Source organism: Lissotriton helveticus, chromosome 6, assembly GCF_964261635.1.
Source record: "Lissotriton helveticus chromosome 6, aLisHel1.1, whole genome shotgun sequence".
NCBI lineage: Eukaryota > Metazoa > Chordata > Amphibia > Caudata > Salamandridae > Lissotriton > Lissotriton helveticus.
Genome location: NC_136067.1, coordinates 603653019 through 603676386, shown reverse-complemented (window position 1 = coordinate 603676386; position 23368 = coordinate 603653019). Strand labels below are relative to the sequence as shown.

The 23368-nt window shown below is 43.5% G+C and overlaps 1 protein-coding gene across 1 annotated transcript in view; it reads left to right on the top strand.

Annotated features, from left to right (window-relative positions):
* LOC144762795 (CD109 antigen-like) overlaps positions 1 to 23368 on the top strand; it is a 628126-nt gene that overhangs the window by 190189 nt on the left and 414569 nt on the right. Inside the window, exon 3 of the mRNA XM_078648065.1 lies at positions 20426 to 20454. Coding sequence (XP_078504191.1) covers positions 20426 to 20454 — 29 coding nt within the window. The remainder of the gene's footprint in view (positions 1 to 20425; positions 20455 to 23368) is intronic.

The following is a 23368-nucleotide window of genomic DNA, read 5'->3' as shown; positions in this document are numbered from 1 at the left end:
CAATTAATTCCCCGCAACGTGAACGCCATCACGTTGATGACTCAGTTTAAGTATCACGTGGGTCTTTCGTAGTTCTTTCTGCAAAAGAACTACCTGTTCCCAAAGTTTTTTATGCTTTATTGTGGCACCTGTGTCATCCTTTAACCCTTTTTGATCCATGTCTGCATGTCATTATTTTAAGACTGGATGCAATAATGCGAATCGCACACTATTTGTGTGGGGAATTCGCGATCGGCATTTTCAAGCGCCATCTTTAAAGATCTTATTTCAGCTCGCTGAGCTGTACAGTTTCTGAGTGATTCAGTTTTTGTTATTATCGGTCTGAATTTACCTAAGCGCCAGCGACCTTTAACAATTGCGCACGCTGCATTGTAAGATTTTTTTATCCACAACGTAGTGTTGTGCAAATCTGTCTGTGTAGATTACACAGGTGTATTGTTCGAGAGGCAGAATTTCGATTGGCAGAGGATATTCATATTCGTATTCCATATTTTCTAGTTTCTTCATTTTTGGATCAAATGCGTGTTTCACGTCTTCTGCAGCAAGATAATTTTCCCATTGTATCCAATTTGGATCTAATGCCACTGCATTTGGAATGCGTGGTCTTGTTACTGCCTCAAGGACTGATACTGCTGTTAATACAGATATGCTCTTTCTTTTGCTAGAGCACTTTGAGCCGCTGTTAGAATTTTTTCAGTAGAACTGAATTTCATTTCAGCTTGTGTGTACAAGTGTGATTTATAAGCTATTGGTACCGTTTCTCCCTCATTAGAGGTCAGGTACGTGAATCCTCATCTTCCTGGGATGACTCGGATTACAAGGTTGCGTTAGTTTGCGCGTGTTTGCAGTTTTGTTTTAGTTAACATGTCTGTTTGTAATGATCGTAACATTTCTGTGTGTTTCTGAGTCCAATTAATTGGTTTGAAATCAGGTTTTGTTAATTTGTATAGAGGTTTAACCCTCTCTGCATAATTTAGAATGTATGTTCTTCCGAAATTTAGGAAACCTAGTATTGATTGTAAATTCTTCAGCGTTTTTGGTGCTTGGAGTACTGCACATTTCTCTAAGAAGTTGTCTGCTGGGCTTTTGCCTTCACTTGATAATTCATATCCTAAAAACAGGACAGTTAGGTGAGCAATTCGTGACTTTTTAAAGTTGAATTTGTACCCTTCAGCTGCGAACCCAAGTATTATGGTGTTCACTCTTTTCAAGTGTGTCTCCAGGTCGTCGTCTGTAAGATAGATGTCATCGACATAAGATAATGCCTCATCATCGTACATTTGTAGTAACTCTGTTACCCTTGCTGAAAATAATCCTGGGCTATTCTTGAATCCCTGTGGGAGATGGCAACATTGTTTTTGTGCCCCCATACAGGAGAAAGCGGTCAAATACCTGCTTTCAGGTGCAATGTTTTGACAAAAGAAACCATTAGAGATATCTAATGTCGTTTTATATTTTTTGCGCACGATGTTATTCATTAGTGCTGCACTGTGTGAGTTTTGTACTGCAAATGTTTTGCAGCAAGAGTTTAGGTGTCTGTAGTCCAAAACTAGACGATATGAATCGTCTGGCTTGGCGACAGGAAACCAAGGATTGTTCATTTGTGAGGTGCATGTTTAAAAAAAAAACTGATATTCAAGTTGATCTAAGATCTCCCTGACTTGTTTTTTAGCTTCTTGCTTAACAGGATACTGCCTTTGTGCAGTAGGTTGATTTTTTATCTGGATTTTATGGTGAGGAGAATCCTCATCCCATCCTACATGATTTTTATATAATGCAGGGGCTTGGGCCACTGCCCATTTTCTAGCAAATGTGTATTTTTTATGAATTGGAATGTGATTTGAGAAGGCAGGCATAATCATTTCTTCGCCATGTGGGCACTACCTGACAAACTCTGGTGGCCAGTCTTTCTCAGCTAGAAGTATATCATAGCCTTTTGATAAGTTATCCCAAAAGAGACCTCTTATTTTCCTAGTTTTGTCCCCCTCTATACGTAATGTTATTTCATATAATTTATGGGGTTTGCTAACTCTGGTATCTGCAGTTTCCACTTGAATGTATTCATTCGTGTCCACTGTCTCCAGAAGATTCATCAGGATCTTGCGAGCTATGGTCACTTCTGCTGCGCTGTCTAGCATTGTCTGGGCCCACTCTCTCCGTTTTTCAGTTGTGTCCTCAGAATCCTCGGCATGTTTTATTTTAATACTAGCTACCTTCTTCTTTGAAAATTGTAATTTTTTACTTTGATGAGCAGGTTCCTTGTCTTTGGACTTGACGTGCTCTTCTTTGTGTTCTGACCGTCCTCTTCTTTCCGATTTCTGTGAGGAAGTCTGAAAAGATCTAGAGGGACGTGTATCAATATCTTGATATCTGTCAGGTTTTCTCAATTTATCCCTATGTCTAAGGTTGTATCTTTTCTCAGAGGGCTCCCTCTGGGGAGACTTACCTCCTCGTTCTGGAGATCTATCTCTCCGCTGAGGAGACCTTCCTCTGGACTGAAACTGTTTTTCTCTGGGAGTGGTTTGTTTATTACCCTCCCACCTCTTTTTTGGAGTGTTGAGATTATTCTTAATAAATGTTTTTTCAGGATTTTCAGTTAGTTGTGGTTTTAGTGGTTTCCCACCCAAACTATCTCTACCTAGTTCTTCATAGGATTTTTCTATGATTCTGGCAAGTTCAAAAGGTTGTTCTGCTATATCTGTTTCTTTCAATTTCTGGCGGATCGCCAGAGATGCTGCTTCTCCTTTTATGTTGGCTAGTAATATAGCCGAGACTTGCTTAAAGTCTTTCAGTAATTTCATACCTAGAGTTAAAGCAGGTTCTGAACCGTATTCATTTTGAATCTGTCTTAATATGTCTGGTATAACCGCCATAGATGGAACACCATGTGTTTTTGTGTATATCGAAGCAAAGACTGTGCCCCCAGAGTTTCACAGTCCTCCACATGTGGTGCGATCCCCATTGGAAGACAGATAGTCAGAATTCAGTGTTTCTCATGAGGTGTAGTATCAGGAAATACTGCCTCTATTTGAGTGATTTTTTGAGCTAACCAGAATGGAATTTGTTCCCGTTTTGCGGGTATTTTGCCAATGGCTGATTCTATATTCTGTGGTGTGATTTTATTTGTGTTCCCCTGGTGAGGGGTGTGCTGTGGAATTTTTATTGCTGGTTGGACTGTTGAAGTCCGCATGACATATTGGACCAATCGTCTATGTATTTTAATTAGTTGTTTTATCTGAGCTAAAAGTTCCCGGTCTGACATTTTTTCAAAGTCGGGATGTGGTGTGTAGCTGGCTAGTACCGGCCATGTGGCTCCTGGTCTACCTAGTGGACCGAGCCTGGTAATGTGATTTTGATGTTTTAGGGCGCCATTAAACCAGAGCAGGTGCTCTTGGTATGTTAGTGGAATTTCAATGTCCTCGAAAGGAGCGTATTCCTCTGGAGATTCCTCTATTTTGTAATAGTGGAAATCTTGTGTCACAGCGTGTGCTGCTGGAAAATGTACCCATGAATAGAATACCTCTGTCTGCCGATATTCATGGGCCTCTACCACAAATATGACTGTACCACCGCTTGATGATAGTCCATTTTCTATAAGTTTAAAAGTTATAGTTCTTCTTACATTTACCGGAATGATTATAGCATTCGGGTCTTCTTCTCGGAGACTTGTCTCATCCACTATAAGTTGAGCTGCTATTCTAGCTCTCTCTCTTTCATCCTCACTTTCCCCCATTTTTCTGACAGAAAGTTTTGTTTGCAGAGCAAGTTTCAAGGAAACAAAGATTAGGTGCACAATATTTTGGAACACTGTATCCTTCAACGTTGACTAAACCAAAAACTTAATATACAGGATTCTCATCCTACTAAGTTTCGGCGGATATTAACCTTTTACCCACTCCAGACGTCTATTGGAATTTTTACGGGAAAAAGGGGTCTGTGTGAAAAGCACGACTGAGTTACTCTAGCATCTAGCGTTAGATTATCGCCTTACCAAACGTTGGGCGCCATGTAGTGTAGTTCCTATATTCCCAATAGGCTCTGCGCATTGGAATAACATAAACGATAGTTTAGACGTAGGACTGAGGTCATCTAGGTCTCTACTGAATATGTTAGACTTAATTAGGTATGCCAGCTAGCTCAGAGGTCACTAGAAACTTTCTCGAATGACCAGGAAGGAGTTAACTTTCCTGATTAGACAAGAAGGGATTAGTTCCTGACAACCGCATAAACATGACAACTTTGCTCCCTCCAGAACAAAAAGTATATCTCCAGAGTCGTGTGAAAACAATAGACAGCTTTTTCACTCAGTCAATCGTGCATGCTTAGGTTCACCAGGAGTGCAGAGAAATAGAGAGACGGGCGTTTTCAATAAAAGTTGTTATTTATTGAGCAGTCTTCTTTCTCATGCAAGAGAAGTGAGTTGCCACAATTGCAATACTTGTTATAGAGTAAAGTGCGTACAGTAAAAGTAGTATTATGAAATAATACTGTAAAAGCATTGATATGGTCTCTGAGCCATATGATACCTAAAATGGATAAAATATATATATATACATAAAATCATTGACTAAACGTACGCAACTGGTGCTTCTAAGATACGCCTACCCCGGTGTACCTAACCTAAGCCTAGTACGTGGGAAGGAGTAAGTGAGCTGCAGTTTAAGTTAAGTTAGTTTTTGCCAAGAATCTGAATCAAGAACTCTCTAAGGATCTAATCAGCTCCGTACCTTGGTTATAGAATGAAGGAGGTCTTGTATCTCTCTCTCAGGACTCGATCTCCAAGCAACCCGCAAGGGTGACTGGAAACACTGAAGCTGGATTTCTCGGCAGGAAAAAAGACAGCGTCTCTCTCAGTGCGTCAATGGGAGGGTCGGCTTCCTTCAGCTCTCGCATCAGCTGGGCGTCGGGCAAGTAGATAGCCGCTCTGCTCCAAACCACCGTGTGTTTGCTTAAGGCAAATGTTGGTATATTTATACCTGGAAGGTGACGAGTTTGACGTAAGGTTGGACATAAGACGTCACTAAGAACTTACAGTTCTTTCTGGACACCAGGAGTTCTTGTTCAAATCAAAACAAAATCAGGGGGAATTCCCGGGCTGCTGGAGGCTTGGTTTGTTTAAAAAACGCGTTGTACTTTCTAGGAGTCTATGGGAGTAGCCTTGGCACGTTTGCACAATGGTGAAGGAAGGGGGCGGGGCCTGAGGTGACATGTCTGCAAACACGCCCTGTGGCGCATTTTAAGTTAGGGATTTAATTCCTGTTCAATCCTGATGTCCTCTGGTGGCCAACTAGCCCACCAGGAACCTCCAGTATGCGCCAGGGGGCTGCGTTGCAGAGAGCTGTTCAGAGGCCACGCCCCTTTTTACAACACTCTGCAACGCAGCTCCGTGGCGCTTACTGGAGGTACCTGGTGGGCCGGTTGGCCACCAGAGGACCTCAGGATTCAAGAGGAATTAATTCCCCAACTTAAAACGCGCTACAGGGTGTGTTTGCACACATATCACCTCAGGCCCCGCCCCCTACCTTCACCACTGTGCAAACGTGCCCCCTGGCGCATTTTAAGTTGGGGATTACGTCACTTGAATCCTGAGGGTCCCTGGAGTCCAACTAGCCCTCCAGGTACCTCCAGTACGCGCCACAAGGCTGCGTCGCAGAGAGGTGGAAAAAGAGGCGTGGCCTGGAGCACCTCTCTGCAACGCAGCCCTGTGGCGCTTACTGGAGGTTCCTGGTGGGCTAGTTGGCCCCCAGGGACCCCCAGTTTTGAAGGGGAATTAATTCCCCAATTTAAAATGCGCCACAGGGCGTGTTTGCACACAAATCACCTCATGTCCCGCCCATTACATTCACCACTGTGCAAATGAGCCCCGTGGCGCGTTTTAAGTTGGGGGATTATGTCCCCTTGAATCCTGAGGGGCCCTGGGGTCCAACTAGCCCACCAGGTTCCTCCAGTAAGCGCCACAAGGCTTTGTTGCAGAGAGGTGTAAAAGTGGCGTGGCCTGGAGCACCTCTCTGCAACGCAGCCCTGTGGTGCTTACTGGAGGTACCTGGTGGGCTAGTTGGCCCCCAGGGACCCCCAGTATTGAAGGGGAATTAATGCCCCATGGCGCGTTTTAAGTTGGGGGATTAAGTCCCCTTGAATCCTGAGGTCCCCTGGCGGCCAACTAGCCCACCAGGTACCTCCAGTAAGTGCCACAGAGCTGCGTTGCAGAGAGGTGTAAAAAGGGGTATGGCCTCAGAACACCTCTCTGCAACGCAGCCCCCTGGCGCATACTGGAGGTTCCAGGTGGGCTAGTTGGCCCCCAGGAAACCCCAGTATTCTAGAGGAATTCGGTCCCCCTCTGAAAATGCGCCAGTGGGCGCGTTTTCAGAGTGGTGCAAGGAAGGGCTGTGTCCTCCGGCCCGATCCTGTTTGTTTTTTTGTTGTTTTTTTTAAGGAGGGGAGCTGTGTAGTCCCCCTTCTTTTTCTAATTTATTGGCCCTGGGGACCCCATCCCCCAGGGCATGCCCCCAATTTTTAATAAAATATAAAAATCAGGAAGGGGGCCAGGTATCTCCCCTCCAGAGGCCACAATTTGCCCCGGGGACTCTATCCCCCGGGGCATGACCCTTTTTTAAAAAAAAATTATTTTGGAGGGGGGCTGCCTTGCCCCCCTCCTGTGGCCAGTTCTGGTCTCGGGGACCCCATCCCCCGGAGCCATATATTTTTTAAAAATGTTTTTGGGGGGTTTTTTGGAAGGGGGGCTGCGTGGCCCCCCTCCCGGGCCACTACTAGCCCCGGGGACGAATTTCGTTCCATGCCCTGCATCGTAAAATCCGATGCAGGGTGCGCTGCGAAATTCGTTTTATTAATTTAATTGTTTACTTACCTGCAATCATCCATATTCCGCTGGTTAACAACTCCATCCTGCCCCTCCCCCGCCCCGCCTGTCTGCCCCACAGAACTCCCTCCACGAGCTGCGGTTTATACATATATATATATATTTATATATGATCAAGACCACGATTGTGGTCGAAACGCGTCTGTTTATTTGCCTCAATAAACAACTTGATTAACACTCATGAGTGATGTGACTCGTGGATCTTTGCTGCAATGCAGGGGTTCGTCTTCTGCATATATATTTATATATAAATCCAACACAGAACTCTGACCAAGAGTCCAAGGAAGCCTCCGACCCTAGCAGGGTAGCCCCAGCATGCGGGAGATAGATGTTCACTAAGCATACAGTGCACTATTCCCCCAGCAGAGAGAAAGACACTTCACGCCTTATTCAAGGAACCTCTTAAGTGGGCATTTTTAGAAGCAATCAAGTAGGCAACATATTAATATATGCAGTCGGAAGTTGAGGGGTTAACGGAGCCTTGCAAACATCAGCGGCATGTACATAACTTGACTTTTATACATTTGTTCTCCATTGTTTATGATTGTTGCTTATAGTGTGGACTTAGCCCAGTTAGATTTCAGAGGACTATACAAGTAGCAGGATCTAGATTGGATAGAATACAGTTAAAAGACCGAAATCTTTTTACTGGCATACTTTGAATTGTCCTCTTCCATAGCACTTGAATGTAAATGTGTGTTCTTTAAGCTTCATTATATAGAGTAAGGAAACTTTGCAGATCAATCTGCTTTGATCTTCTTCCACGGATAAGATGGTTCACAATATTGTCCATTTGCTATCTATTTATCCATCATCAGTTGTCCTTGTGAATTGGCTCAGGGACACTGTGGGGGCATGGGTCTGTGGTTTCTCTTTTCTTCGAGTTCACTCGGTGAATGAGTTCGATCATGGTGCAGAAGGATGCAAGATTATGGTGCAATGGGGTGCTAGATGCTGAGTTTACTTACAGTTTAATGTGTGAATGGGTGCACTAAACATACACAATAAGTGGCATAACGGATAGAGCAGTCAACCTTGAAGCTGGGAAACGGGATTCGAGTCTTGGCAGGGATGCTCAACATCCTGGGATTCTGGGCAAATCACTTAATCTCTCCTTGCCTAACAGAATGAATGTGCCTATCTGTAAAACAACTGGTGCTCATTTAAAGTGCTATGATACCTTTGGGTCAAGTTTGCGATATATAAAACACCCCCTAGCCAAAAAAAAGTCACAATTCTCCACTGCCTCAAGCAGGGTTCAAGTTTGTGGATGTCTGGTTGCACAGACCTCTGCAGTGTATTAACTAATAGAGGTTTCCAAACGCACAATAGTGCATGTACCATGGATTAACTTAACTGGCATTTATTTTTCATTCAAGCTGTGTGTTCTTTTATATAAAGGCACCTGAAAGTTAAAGACCAAATAAAGGTTACAGAATATTTTGGTTTTTAAGCCACGCCTTTTACCCAGCATATTTTATTTATTTATTTATTTTTGGGAAAAGTTTTATATAGCGCTGGCTAGACCCGGAGGTATCAGAGCGTGTTACATGAGGTAGGACATTGTTTCAGAACATTGTTACATAGTTACATTAGTTTCTGTAGCGTCGCATAACAGAGAAAGGGAAGATAGTATGACATAGTTACATGAGATTATTAAAGCATAACATCACATAAAGTACTTCAGGAGACACAGAAAGGTCAGGCGGGAAAAGGGGAGGCAGGGAGGGAAAAAGAGACACAATGGGGAGACGAGAAAAACAATATCCGATGTCCGTCTGGGTAGGTGACGGCCGAGGGGTGAACCAGAGCCAAACTCCTCTATAGCTGTATAGGACAGCTCCACCAGGCATTGGTTGCTCGGATACCGCGGTACGTACAGACAATTAAGTTTTCCACCTGGGGGTCAGGCATGGTGCTGTGGATAATTTTGGCTGACAGAGATCGGAAATACTGCTAAGTTTGTAGGGCCAACTAAAATCACTTAGAAGTCTGCAAGAGGTTTATGCTCAAGGCTGAAGAAGAATCCTGAAGCGTTCTCCCGGTTCTTCTATTAAACAATGTTGGGCAGTGGGCGCCATGTTTAGGTCAGGCAGGGCACTACCATCCCATCTGGAGCAGCCAGTATTGCTCTCCATGCCTCCGGTAGCGTTTTTTCTTATTGCGCTAATCCCCCTCACACTGTTGTTACTTACCCCACCCAATTTGCATGGAGCATCGCAGTTCCCATACTTTTTTTTAATGCAGTTTGACCGCTGACTGTGTAGGATGGTGGTTTCTTAACAGCAACAATCAATCAATCAGTGTTTGTAAAGCCCTACAATCACCTGTGAGGGTATCCAGGAGCTGGTTTTGCAGGGCTGTCATAAAGCCAGGTATTCACTCTTTTCCTGACATCCGTCAGCATGGGTAAATGTCTGGAGGTGGAGGGGAAGGCCATTTCAGAACTTGGCGGCGAGGTAGGAGAAGGAATGGCCTCTACTGTGGCTGCAGGGGATGAGCGGTGTCTGTGCGAGGGCGGAGGAACGAACGTCTATGGATGGTTGGTGGAAATTCTCGCGTGGTTGAAGTATGAAGTAATCTCCTCATGAATTTGGTGGTGGTTCCTGAGTACAATGCATTGTTGTAGTCCAGCTAGTTAGTGACTAGGGCTTGATTTTACAGTTTTTTTCTTGTCGATGGGGAGCCACTTTAAGATTCTTCAGAGCAGGGACTGAGTGTGGAAGCAGGTGGAGGAGACTGCGTTTATCTGTTGCTTCAAGGTGAGATTGCTCTCCAGGACGATGCAGAACTTGTGGGAGTGATCTGTCGGTGTGGGTGTGGGTCCAAGTTCGGCGGACCACCAGGTGCCATTCTAAGGAGAGATGATGTTAGCAAAGATCAGCACTTCAGTCTTGTCAGTGTTGAGCTTCAAACAGTTGGCCTTCATCCAGTTGGCGATGTTCCTCATGCAGTTGTGGAAAATGGTCTTCATGGTGGTGGGGTCTGCGGAGAGCAAGAGGATGAGCTGGGTGTCATCGGTGCAGGAGTTGATGCAGAGGTTGTAGGTTCTGATGAAGTGTCTTGTAGGTGTTGAAGAGGGTGGAGCCGAGAGATGAACCTTGAGGGACGCTGCAGATGATGGTGTTGGGTTCTGAAGTGAAGAGCGGCAGCAGAAAGAACTTCTTATCACAGTCTGTGAATTTCTGGGGATAAAGAATTTCATTCTGTGTGGAATTGGTGGCTGCACTTGCTGTTAACGCCATGAATTATTAGGCAGTTGGAGACAATCTTTTTCGGCACCCCACCCATGACCTACCTTTTTACTGTTTCCCTCACTACTACCACTATCCAACAGTGCCCCTCATCTCTCCATAATCCCTCTCAGAAACGCATTTCATTCGTTTTATAGCACTATTCATACCAGTATATGGTGTAAGAGAACTTTACATCACACACAAACTCTACAGAGACAATGAATCATATGTGTGTATATCAGTCTGTAGAAAATGTTGCATAAGGCAATGAGGATTACTTGGTGTAGGAATCATATGCCATCCATACTAGAAGGCAGTATATTTTAAGAGTGTTTTGTCTGAAGAAGCACAAATTTAGGATTACAAACATACAATAGGAGTTGGGTTGACTTTACTAATAAGAATGCATTTCTATTCAAGAAACCTTTTTCTAGCAAAATGAGGATAATGAAAAACTGGGCAAAAAACATAAGGTTCTATCCTATACCATGCAGGTTGCATGCAGCTATGATGACTGTTCAAAGATCACTGTGCTGTATTAGGATTGTAACTAATGATCTTCAAGTAACAAAGGGGTCCCTGTAACAGAAACAAATTCTACTGAGCTATCAGCATAAATACAGTTCTGTGATCTGCATGGTACATGTTCTTTGCAGAAGGCATATTAACCCTCTGCGCTATTTTATGATGATTTAAAACTGCCCCTAGAAAAGACTTCAATCCCTCTCCAGCAGGAAAATTACTCATCAGCATTATATTGACATTTTTATTGTTGCATGAAACCTGCTGGACAAAGAAGGAATTCTGTAGCAGGTGCTTTTAAACCGATATGTTTCTTATTAACACTTCCCCCCCTCGAGCTAAGCGCCTCCCCTCCAAAACTCAGCGTCACTTGTGGCTGCACCAGTCGCACCGCCCCAAAGTCGGCCCTTGGAGACAGTATTTGTACAGTTATTTTAGAAAGAGATAGACTGCCTGGAGCACGTTACATTTTGTTCTCCAACTAAGCCTTCACCAAGTTGTTGTTACTTTTGTTTCTGGCCTGCCCGTCAGTGTATTAATAGACTCACACCCAGCAGTAGAAATTGATTATAATGGGGAGGTCTTCAGTAATTATGAAACTCGATCAGAGATCATTGCAGAATATTTACCTGTGCAGAAAGAGTCTCTGGGCTGCATGGCCCAGTTGGTTGCATTCATGTTCCTCTTCCAGCCATTAGGACCTCTGTGAGGTCAGGATAGTCTCAGTGAAACGAGTACCCTTGCAGACCAGCATCAACCATCCCCACACCTTTTGGTCTGGTATTATGCAACATGTTCTCCCACGTGAGAAAGCTTTGGTCAGATAGTAGAGGTATTCAGTGGCCAGAATTTACGTGCAGCACTAAGGCCTGCTGTGGCATATAGTGCTGCCTGGCTCTCATGCCACAGTTCACAATGGGTCTTCTTATTACAGCGCTTCCCTGATGTATATGTTTTGTGTGCCTCCTCTCTGATAGATCTGTAAGCACTTCACCTCCATGGGAGTACACTGATATCTTCGTTCACCTGCAGTGTCAAAGGGCAGCCCTATGGCTGGTTGCCTGTTACCTTGCACCTGAACAGAAACAAATGGAGTAGTTTAGATGCTCATTGTTTGAACAGCAGTAGTGAAGCATGCAATGGAGCTATACATCTCTCAGCTGCTCAGGATAAGGAGTCACTATAGAGACAAGGAAGCAAATGGGTTGTTCCGCTTTTGTGCAAGTTAGGGATGCAAGGTACACCTTCAGTCAGCTGACTCATGTTTCCATTTTGGGGACACACAATTTCTGCCCTCCAGTCATTCAGACAAAGCTTAATGGGAGAGCAGGATTCTGGTACACTAGCAGGTGCTCTCTCCTTGTCAGCTATGTAGGAAGTGTCCAACACCTTAAGCTGTTTATTGTAGCCCCCGTGGTATTAGAATATAAGGATATAAGGATGTAGGCACTAATTAGGATTTTGGCGGTTGCTGGAGCTGTGTCAAAATATCATTCAAGAGCCACTTCAGTTTTAGAAGGAAGGGACCTGTCTACAGATGCCTGGTTTGCTATGGTGGCCAGGGTGGTATACAACCTTTACAACGAAACTTTTACAACAAACTACCATTACAACGCAACTTTTACAACGCAAACTATTACAACACATTGCTCTGGGGGGCGCTCTAGGATAGGGAATAAGTTAATTTACTATCCAATAACCTTCCCTAGTGTCCACGGGGACTGGAGTTGGAATAGTAAATTAAACTATTCACTATCCAACACCCAAAAGCGCTATGCGTTGTAATGGTATGCGATGTAAAAACCGCGTTGTAAAGGTATGCGTGGTAAAAGTATGCGTCATATAACGTCATACATCCGGCCAAGGTTCTTCTGCTCTACTTAGGGACTAGGGCAGGGGTTCGCAAACTTTTTTGACTTGTGGCTCCCTTGACCTAATCGGCAGTTGGCCGTGGCTCCCCACCATTTTTTTCCCCGGTGGGCGGGTGGAGGGGATCTAAGCCCGACCTCGGGAGTACTTCCTGTTGTCTTCCTTAAAGTAATTGGGTCGCAATGATGGTTGGAATGCTTGAATTATTAATCTCATCCACTTGCAGTGGGTGGTCAGGTGGTGTACCTTGCTGTGGGTGGTCATTGGTCAGGTGGTGCACCTTGCTGTGGGTGTTCAGGTAGCACACCTTTCAGTGGGTGGTCAGGTGGTGCACCTTGCAGTGGGTAGTCAGGTGGCGCACCTTGCTGTGGGTGGTCAGTGGTCAGGTGGCGTACTTTGCAGTGGGTGTTCAGGTGGCACACCTTGCTGTGGGTGTTCAGGTGGTACACCTTGCTATGGGTGTTTAGGTGGCACACCTTGTTGTGGGTGGTCAGGTGGCACACTTTGCAGTGGGTGGTCAGGTGGCACACCTTGTAGTGGGTGGTCAGGTGGCACACCTTGCTGTGGGTGGTCAGGGGGCGGTGGGTGCTCAGTCCTCCAGCCAGCTTCCTGTGCTTCTCTGTAAAGGCCCCCCATTTACCAGAGGATCACAGAGCTCGTTGAGGTAGAGCCATGATCTCGGGTGATGGAAGCCCCCGCCTACAGGGCCTTGAAATCTAACAAATCAGCTTCGGGTGATGATGCAGAATTATGCAGTGAGGGCGCCCTTAACGTGCCACAAAGGCTGTTTCACCAGAGCTGCAGGATTTGTGCCAGCAGCGGCACAGATCCAATGTAAAAGTCTTATATTAACCCACAGGGCCCCAGTGGGCAGCCACCGGGTTATTTGAAGCACCGCATCAATGTACACCATGTCCTGGGATGCTGAGGTCACCTGAGAGGTGACTTCTGATCCCACCTCAGAGCAGAGGAAAAGATGTCAGGGAGAGCCAGCCCCTCCCCCACCCTAACACCCCTAACCCCCCCCCCCTCCACCCCTAGACATTTTCAACATGATGGACCTCCGTTCTTACAGATTTACGACCCCCCATCAGCGCCCCCTTTCAGGAGGCAGCTAGGCACTCTTCTAACAAACAGGCTCATGTCCTCCACAGCGCCTGGGTGTCCACAATTCTATTTTTTTTTTGTTACCTTTTATATTTTAAATCAGGATCCAAACTGAGGTTCACATTCTCATGACCTGCATTGTATGTAAACTACGTATCTGTACAATTTAATGTATTGTTTATCATTTATTGTTTATTTAGATTTTACTTGATTTTCTCTGTCCCAGGAAACAAGTCAGTACAATTCTTAAACATATCTTCAAGTCTTGTCTCACAGCATAACAAACATATTGATACTGATAATCATGTCGTCTTATGTCTTGGCCACGTACCGCCATTGTTTTGATCTCTATGTCTACCTTAATCTGTAAACCCTTTAACTACTGCTATGCAAAATTTGTGAAGCGCTCTGATCTGATGCCTTCGGGTCAAATTTGCGCTATTTAAAACTCAAGAAATTAGTGTTCTATGTTCTCTTCGAAGACTTTCTCTCACACTCCCTATTTTTGTTCTGTTTTTCTGTGTTGTTGCCTCTCTCTCTGTCACACCTACCTATCTCTTGGTGCCTTTGTCTTTTTATTTTCCATCTCTCTCTCTCCTTCTTATATGCGCTCTCTCTCAGTTTCACGTTGTGTGTCTCACTCCCATCCAAGCCGTGCCCGCCGAATGACAGACGGCTGAGGGCCGTTAGTAGCAATTTCCCACAGTGTGCTCGCGGCGCCCCTGGCACCTCATTACGGCGCACCGGGGTGCCGGGGGCGCACAGTTTGGGAACCACTGGACTAGGGCATGGTCAGGGGGCAGGCATCTTCCCTAGCTGTAGAGGTCCCGACTATCCTAACAAATTGCAGAAATCCTCTGAGCATCACCACCCTGAAGGATGTTCTTGCTTGGTGGTAGGTGTGAAGCACCTCCACCCAGCATCAACTTTGTTTCTGACCCACAAGAGTACAAGCCTCCCACCTCAAGGGATCAGAAACATGTCTGGAAGTGGCATATTGGTGCAGACCAGTTAGCTAGACACCAGAAAGTTGGTTGTTTTTCAGGGGGCATCTCTAAGATGCCCTCCGAGTGCATTTTACAATTAACCCAACACTGGCATAAGTGTGGGTGTATTGGTCTGAGAAGATTGATATCAAACTTCCGAGCATTCAGTAAAGCCATCATGGAGCTGTAGAGTTCGTAATGACAAATTCCCAGCCTGTGTACTCAATATTGCCCCACTGCACTTACAGTGTCTAAGAATGGACTTAGACACTGTATGGACATATTGCTCATGCAGCTATGCCCTCATCTGTTGTATACTGCACCCTGCTCTATGGATGTGAGGCTTGCTAGAGGGGTGACTTACTTATGCCACAGTTTGGAATGTGTGCCATGTTAACTCCTCAGTGTTACCTGCATCTAAACACACAGTCTGCAATGGCAGTGTGTAGGTGTTAGGTGAGGGGTCACTTAGGGTGGCATAATGCATGCTGCAGTCCTTACAGAACCTCTATGTTCACAATGTCCTTGGTACCACTGGTACCTTTTACAAGGAACTAATATGTGAGCCAGAGGTGTGCCAATTGTGGAAACAATGGTACAGTTTAGGGAAAAGAACACATGTACTGGGCCTGATTAGCAGCACCCCAGTACACACTTTGTCAAAGTTGCAACAGATACCAGGCAAAAAGTAGGGGGTACTGCAACAGAACCCCTTTTTCTACATCTGCACCGCCTTTGGTTTCACAGCACAGGAGACTCACTGCCTTACTCTTCAGCTAAGCATTTCAGCTCTCAAAATGAACTGGACAGTTGTCTTTTCATAAAAAGTAGGTGAACTGTTTTTCTTAAATTAAAAACGTTTGGACACATCGTGCCCCTCTGATCCCACTCGCTTTGACCACTACCCACAGTTGACTAGAAGTAGAATTATAGAGTTCAAATGCATTAGAAAACAAGATACTACATGGAATAACTACTGAAAATCCACAAACAAGTCTTCAACTGCAGAGAAATCTATAACTATCAAAGTTGATAGTCGTTACTGTAACATCCACTTGTGACTTTGCCATTTGGGTGTCTTATGACAAAATGTCTCTACGCAAACCAGCCAGGAACTGATTCTAGCTTCCATGATGTCATACTGGCTGAGCTGGTAATAACATCATGTTACCAGTTTTTCGGAGAAGTACATCACCGCTACCACCATTGCAGCGACTCCAGATCATACTGGAGTTGGGCTTTCTGTATCAATTGAAGTCCAAGAAGCATCCTTATTGCTGTTGAACAGCAGCAAGACCGCCATTGCTCATCCTGCTCACATCCCTTAGAATGCCTTAGCCAGGATCCACTAGCCCCGAATTCTTCTGCAAGTGAGTTGGCAGTGGTTAATGGGAGGCTTACAGAGATCAACACACAGCTCTGATAAGTAGGTCATTGTAACCTTGCATAATTTATGGCTTTTTGCATTACACTTGTTATGCAACATTATGCCACTTCGCATAATTTCAAGCTCATTCGTGTAAAAATTCGATCACAATTTATAGAAGTTAAAATTCTGGAAAGGTGTAATAGTTGAGTCCTTACATTTCACTCAGGGCTTCTTCACATGTTTGTTGTTGGCCGTTGTTCTTTGTCCGGTAGCCTGTGAAAGTAGCAGCCGTCTGGCTCCTAAAGTCTCCAGGACTTTTTTGGTTACTATTCCGCACGCTGGTACTCTTTCTCTTATAGAGTGCTTGTGCTTTTTGACTGTGTTGGAGAGTGTTCTTTCACGGTCCTGTGTTTAAAATAGTCCAGTATCAGCGTTTGGACCTTACAAGGGCTGAGGTGGGGGACAGTTCCGGGGTACATGGCACCCCTGAAAGATTGTACAAATCTTCCGCAGCGGGCCAGGATGTGAGGTTCTTTTTGTGCGAAACATACTGCAGAGGCCTCATGGCAGGTGGTTAATTTTTCTCTCAGGCATAGTTCTCTGAGAAGGATCCTCCTTTCTGTTGCTAGGGTCGGGCAACAGCACAGGAGATGTAGCAATGATTAACATTTGTAGTCACACAGCCGACATGCTCCTTCTGTGTTTTGGTTTGCCCAGGCCCTGCCAAAATCCGTAATATGAAGTACCAGCAATCTCATGCACAAAATCTCTCTTCTGGTTTTAGGATTAACCTGGGCTGTAAGGTAGGGCTGAGTTTTGTTTACTAAACATGAGTTATACAGCGGGGTCTGGAAAGATAGGGTTTTTAATGTGGCCTGGTCTTGCTGGAACGAGACTAGCTAGACTTGTTCTTTGATATGCGATTTCCAGGTGGTGTATAAAATGCAAGGGAGGGCGATTGCTGTTTTGTTTATTTCAATGGAGACCATGGCTCTTATAAACTGTTTATTCCATGGTGAGACAATTTTTTCGAATGTGTCTCTGACGCACCTCTTTAAAAGTTTCCTTCCGAGATTTTAGAATTTGAATATAATATTTTAGAAAGATGGCCTCAAGGGTTAATGATTGTTTAACCAACATGAGCTCCAGCCTAATTCTCGCCCTGGAAATGTGTTTTGGGAGTAGAAAGATTTCTTTATAGGCCACACATTGAGCCCAATCTAGGATTTAAAAACAAGCACCAGGAAAGGATGTATGACATTACAACGCATGCTTTTACCACGCATGCTTTTACATCGCAAGTTTTACACCGCATGCCTTTACAACGCATAGTGTTGTGGGGTGCTGGATAGTGAATAGTTTAATTTACTATTCCAACTCCAGTCCCCGTGGATAGTAGGGAAGGTGTTGGATAGTAAATTAAATCTATTCCCTATCCTAGAGCGCCCCCCAGCACAATGCGTTGTAATGGTTTGCGTTGTAAAAGTTGCGATGTAAAAGCACTGCGTGGTAAAAGTTGCGTTGTAAAGGATGTTTCCTCCAGGAAACGATTGATGCCCATATGAGAGTGCAAGGAGAAAAGAAGCTTGAGTGACCTTTCTGATGCCCACTGCCGAGGGACTTTTTAACTTGTTATTTCATTTTATTAGACCGTATGTAATGGCAGTCGCTTTGTTAGTCAGCTCATTTTATGGGCTGTGGGTCTTGCTGTTTCTGTGAACCAGGCCCCCAAGTACTTGTATTTCTGCACTGAATTAATTATCCTGAAGCCTATGGTACATGTGAAATGCTTTTGGTGCCTATAATTATAATCTTGGTCTTTTCTGCGTTGATGGTAAGGTAAATAGATGTGCTGTATTCATGTAAGCTGGTCAGAGCTTGTTGGAGGCCCACTTTGGTGTGATCCTTGATGACTATGTCATCTGCGTACTGAAGAATGTGAAGAGACCGATTGCCTAGTTGGGGGCAAGCACGCAACCTTGTTTCAAACCTCCGGTCACACGGATCTTAGCTGAGAGGGATGTGGGCCTGTTTTCACCTGTACCCAGGTTTCTGAGTATAGGGACATTATGGCTGTTTAGAGTGAAGATGAAATTCCCCAATTTGCTAGTTTTTTTCCATAGCAGTTGTCTGTCGACCTTGTCAAAGGCTGCTGTTAGGTCGAAAAAGCAGCAAAAGAGTGGTGGGTGGGCTGGCTGGGTGGATTGGTGACAGATGGCAGATAGAGCGATTATGTTATCGGTTGTAGGGGCTGCACCTCGGAAGCCTGTTTGAAAGAAAGGGAGCAACTCATTTTCTTCCACGCAATTATCCAGTTTTTCCAGAAGGATACATGCATATGATTTAGCTTCACGATCTAACAGGGCTATTAGACAATAATTGCTTGGATTTAAACGGTTTCATTCTTTGTGAATTGGGCAAAGTATTGAGGTGTTTTATCAAGGGTGTATGCAATGTTGAATAGTGGGGAAAGTAGTTTATTAGTAGTCAGTTAGTTTAAACCTGAACCTCCACTCTAAGCCTAAACGTAATAATAGCCCTATCAAAAGCTTGGTCATAACTTTAATCCTTACCCTAAACTAAACCCCAACATTACAAACGTTTACCTATCACTAACCCTGTCAATGTGTTAATCCCTTTATTGCCTGCATACTTTTTCTGTTAATTGCATGTGCAATCATATTAATTGTTGATGAATATGTTTTTAGTGAAATAAATTGGAAGAGAGGACAAAATAACATTAAGTAGGTCCCTCTAAAGGTGGAATTTACAAGGATCAGGTCACAGTTGGCAGACGTGGTGTAGAAATTCACCATTTTCATGATATCCATAGGTTTGTTTTTCATTTTTATGAACTTTTTTGTTGAGTTTACGACTCGGTGTACTGTGACACTGTCATTCAGTTCTATAGTGTGTGTCTTCTGCCCTGAAAATTGTACTTATAAAATGACTACCTTATACAATGACTACCTTCAATAGGGTCATACAACTTTCCAATAACGTGGCCCATGAAACGCACCAGTGAAATAGTAGCTAATTGTTATATTAAATGTAGATCCCAAAAGGGGAGGTCTCAAGAGTTGAAACCATTCATTCCCAAAGCCACCTCATACAATCTGTCTGGGCTCCCAGCAGGGTGGAAAACCAGTTCTTGAACTGGGAGATGGGAGATTACACTAGGGGTGTGCCTGAAATGGAACTACATCCATTTGTAGAAGGGAAGGCTTGTGTCCTCTTAAGACAGACTTTGGGAAGGTTTGCAGTGAGTTGTGAAAGAAAGTGCTGTAAAAGGAAGTGGGGATTCCATGGTGATAGTAGCCATAACTGAAGTAGAATTCTCAGTTTACTAGCTGGTGCTAGGATAATGATAGGCCTGGCACCTTACCATCACCAGGAAGTCTTCTGAGGTATTCCACAATTCTGGAGAACAGAGGATGGTAGCAGTGGCTGGTATGAGTGGGGTACAACACAAATACAGTAACTTGAAAATACTCTGTATTGTAGTTGAACCCCGTTAGTACACATTTATTGGTAATAAAATATACTGAACCCAAAATGCAGGATACATGCTATGCCAAGCAAGCAATCCCGAAAAAAGACATTTAAATGTTGACATCAGAAACTGCTAATATCACATGCAAGGCGGAAGTTGTGTGTCCAAAATATTATAGTGTGTAGATGTGATGTTTACTCCACTAGGGCTAAATTACTGTAAAATTTCAGTTGATATTTAGTCTAAGATATTCTGGTAGCATACCATGGTGGTTAGAGACACTTCCGGCTGAAGTCTCACTTGTCATATTTCGACATAACAGTATCAACATTTTGAACCGATAGTTGTGAAGTTAAGACCATATAAGAAGTATTGGTGACTTGCTGACTGGAAGCTGAAAATGGTAGTGATTTTCCTTATTCTATGATTGACTTTTGAATCATGGATGTTTAGTAGTAAGGTGCACAACTTATATCTCTCAAGAGCTCACTGTTTTAAATATATATCATCATCTGAAGAAAGGAGAAAGCCCGGGAGGGATAGAAACGTCCATGACTCAAAATTCAGTTAATGTGCTACGGTCTGTGCTAAATCGTTTTTTGGTAATATTGACGATGCAGTGATTATATGCACTCTTTTATTCTTAATCTTAATACATACATTTTGTTAGCCATAACGTTTGGGGAACTGTTGCTCTCCTCACTGTTCCGTTATTCAGCAGAGCCGGCACTGGTAGTCAATATGTTTCCAAGCTCATCCTCACCACCTCTTGCTCTCTCCATTTGTACCATTCTTATTCCTTCACTGATGATCTACTACTGTTATTTAAAATCCTATCGTTTATCAAGTCTCAGTTATGGAATGCTGTGCTTTTAACTCCCACTAGCATCATTAAACCACTCTGGTGTATATGCTCTGTAAATAAAATATAACATGATTTCTACATAATTTTTCTTTTCTTTGCAGATTCTATTGGAATGCTCACCCTCCCAGCTGTAAGTACAGAACGTTGTGTTCAATGTTTTAAAATATTTCAATAGATATTCTGTGTTTGGCTGATTTATCTTGTGATGGGTTATGATTAAAATAGAAAAAATATTTCAAAGTGTTCAGTTAGCAAAGGTTGACTGCCCCATTCAGGATATTGACCCCTCAAGTGGGTTACATCTTTTGTCTGTATAATAGTCATCCAAGAGTTACAAGTGCCGTGTTATGCATGTATCCATATGGTTGTATAGTAATTGGGAATTTAATGTGAAGATTGCTCTATGTCCTTTACACTGCCATATCATTTAGTATTTCTTTTTACAGCCAAAATGATCACGCAAAATGTTATCACTGCCTGTGTCTGATATTACACAATACATTCTAATAATCCAATTTTTTATTTCTGATAACATATAAAATAAAGTGACGATATATATATTTTTTAGTTTCTTACCTTATCAAATTGTAAACTTGGGAAAAATGCATTTCTCAGATATAAAACACCTTTTCTGGTGACCCTTTCAAAAGGAAACAACAAACAGGACATGGAACCTATGAGCACCCCCCTTCATATGAACACATCATGTATATGCCCCTGTAGTGTAGTTCCTATATTCCCAATAGGCTCTGCGCATTGGAATAATATATCCTATAGATTTGACATAGGACTTATGTCGACTGGGTCTCTATCGTGTATACTAAACTTAATAGTGAGTGCCAGCTAGCTCAGAGGTCACTAGAAACTTTCTCGAATTCACAAGAAGGGATTAGATTCTGACAACCGCATAAACATGACAACTTTGTTTCCCGAGAATAAGAAATATATCTCTAGAGTCGTGGAAACAATAGATAAATATTTTACTCAGTCAATCGTGCATGCTTCGTTTCATCAGAGGTGCAGAGAAAATAGAGAGACAGGCGTTTTCAATAAAAGGATTTATTTAATGTCTTCTTTCTCATTAAAGTAAAGTGAACTGCTACAATCGTAATGCAGGCTGCAAAGTTTAATTCGTACAGCGAGGATAGAATTATAAAATAATACTGTAAAAGCATTGTATGGTTTCTAAACCATATATAAGTACATACATAAATAACAATGGCTAAAAGTACTCAACTGGTGCTTCTAAAATACGCCTACCCCTATGTACCTAACCTAAGTCTAGTACACGGGAGGGACTAAGGATTTGTGTAGCATAGGTTTGGTTTTCTTTGCCAAGAATCTATCCAAGATTTCTCTTAGGGTGTAATCAGCTCCATACCTTAGTTTAGAATGAAGGAGGTCTGGTATCTCTGTCTCAGGCTCGATTTCCCAACACCCTGTGAGGGGAGCTTGGAAAGACTGGAGCTGGATTCTCAGCGAGAGAAAGGACAGCTTCTCGATCAGTGCGTCAGCTGGAGGGTCGGCTTCCTTCGGCACTTGCTTTAGCGAGCTGCGTCGGGCGAGTAGATAGTCTAGCTGCTCCGAACCAATGTGTCTTGCTAGAGCAAGTGAAGGCATATTTATACCTTGAAGGTGCCTAGTTTGATGTAAAGTCGGGCATAATAACGTCAGTAAAGAGCCCCAAGGGATGGTAGTTCTTTGTAAACTCCATGAGTAAATGTAAATGTAAATGTAATTGAGCTTATATAGCGCACAGCTACCCGCAGTGGGTTTTCCCGGCGCTTGCTTAGGGAACCCTTCCTGGTATTCCCCTGTGAGATAGCAGGGTATCCACAAGGTGAAAGTCAGGCATCCCGCCGCGAGGGGCCGTTGTGGAGATTAAGCAAGCTATTGCCCAGAGTCGCAGAGTGTGACCCCGTGAGTCGAGGAGGCACCGGGGCGAGAATTATCGAGTCCGTGGAATTTTTAGCCCAAGACCCCGCCGAGGCGGGGAATTGAACCCTGGTCCAAGACCGATCTCAGCTTCCGGGTCTGCTGCCTCTAACCCCTGAGCCACACTTCTCCATGAGTTCTTGGACAAATCAATATTGAAGCAAGGGGAGGTCCCTGACTGCTTTAGCCTATTTTCCAAGAAATTGTTGTGATGTTTTGGTACGGGTGGAAGTAGCCATGCCTGTATTTGGACTGCATGGGCTATTTCTGAATAAGGGTATGATTTCTATGCCTATATAAGGGCAATGTGAATTGTACCTATGTAAGGGCATGAATCGGGAAATTTCACTCGGATCCTAAAACGCCATACAACACCCACTCCACTTTATTATGTTCAACATTACTAAGTTCTAAGCACATAAAACATATCTAAAGCATGATGTGTAAAAATACCCACCCAAATTCAAACAAATGCATGCAAAATGGTTGTACATGAAAATGGCATTTGTGCTGTACGCATTTTAAAAGCAATGTTTTCATTCAGCGCATATAGTATGACATTGGAAATGTTATCCGAATCAATCACTAAAATACATTTATGAAATGGCTCTTAAATACAGAAGAAAAAAGGTTGAGACCATTCCATGACATAATTTATAATGCCTTTTAGTTGTGGACAAGATCAAATATTGTCTCTTGGAAGTATTCAAATAATTCTTGTTCTCTAGGAATAGTTCTACTTTAAGCTGAGAAAATGTTTGGAAAAAAGTCAAATTGTAGAAAAATAGAGTTCCAAAGATAGAAGCTTGTTTTGAAAAGTGAAGGTCGAATACAGAGTCCCATAGAACACTGTGTGCTAAATTCAAAAGTCAGTCTCATTGTTTAGGAAAAACATCAAATCTTCTAAGCTGGTAAGGAATTTGTCTACCACAGTAGGTGAAAGTTGGACCACTTTGTTAAGTAGGTCGATTGCACAAAAATGAGAAGCATCGCCGTCAGCGTTAGCAGCATTAGCAATGTTCGAAGGAGATGGAGATGGTACCTGTGTGCCTGTCGATCCACGTATCTCACCATCAGCAGTTTGCATCTGTAAGAACTCAATGAATGCC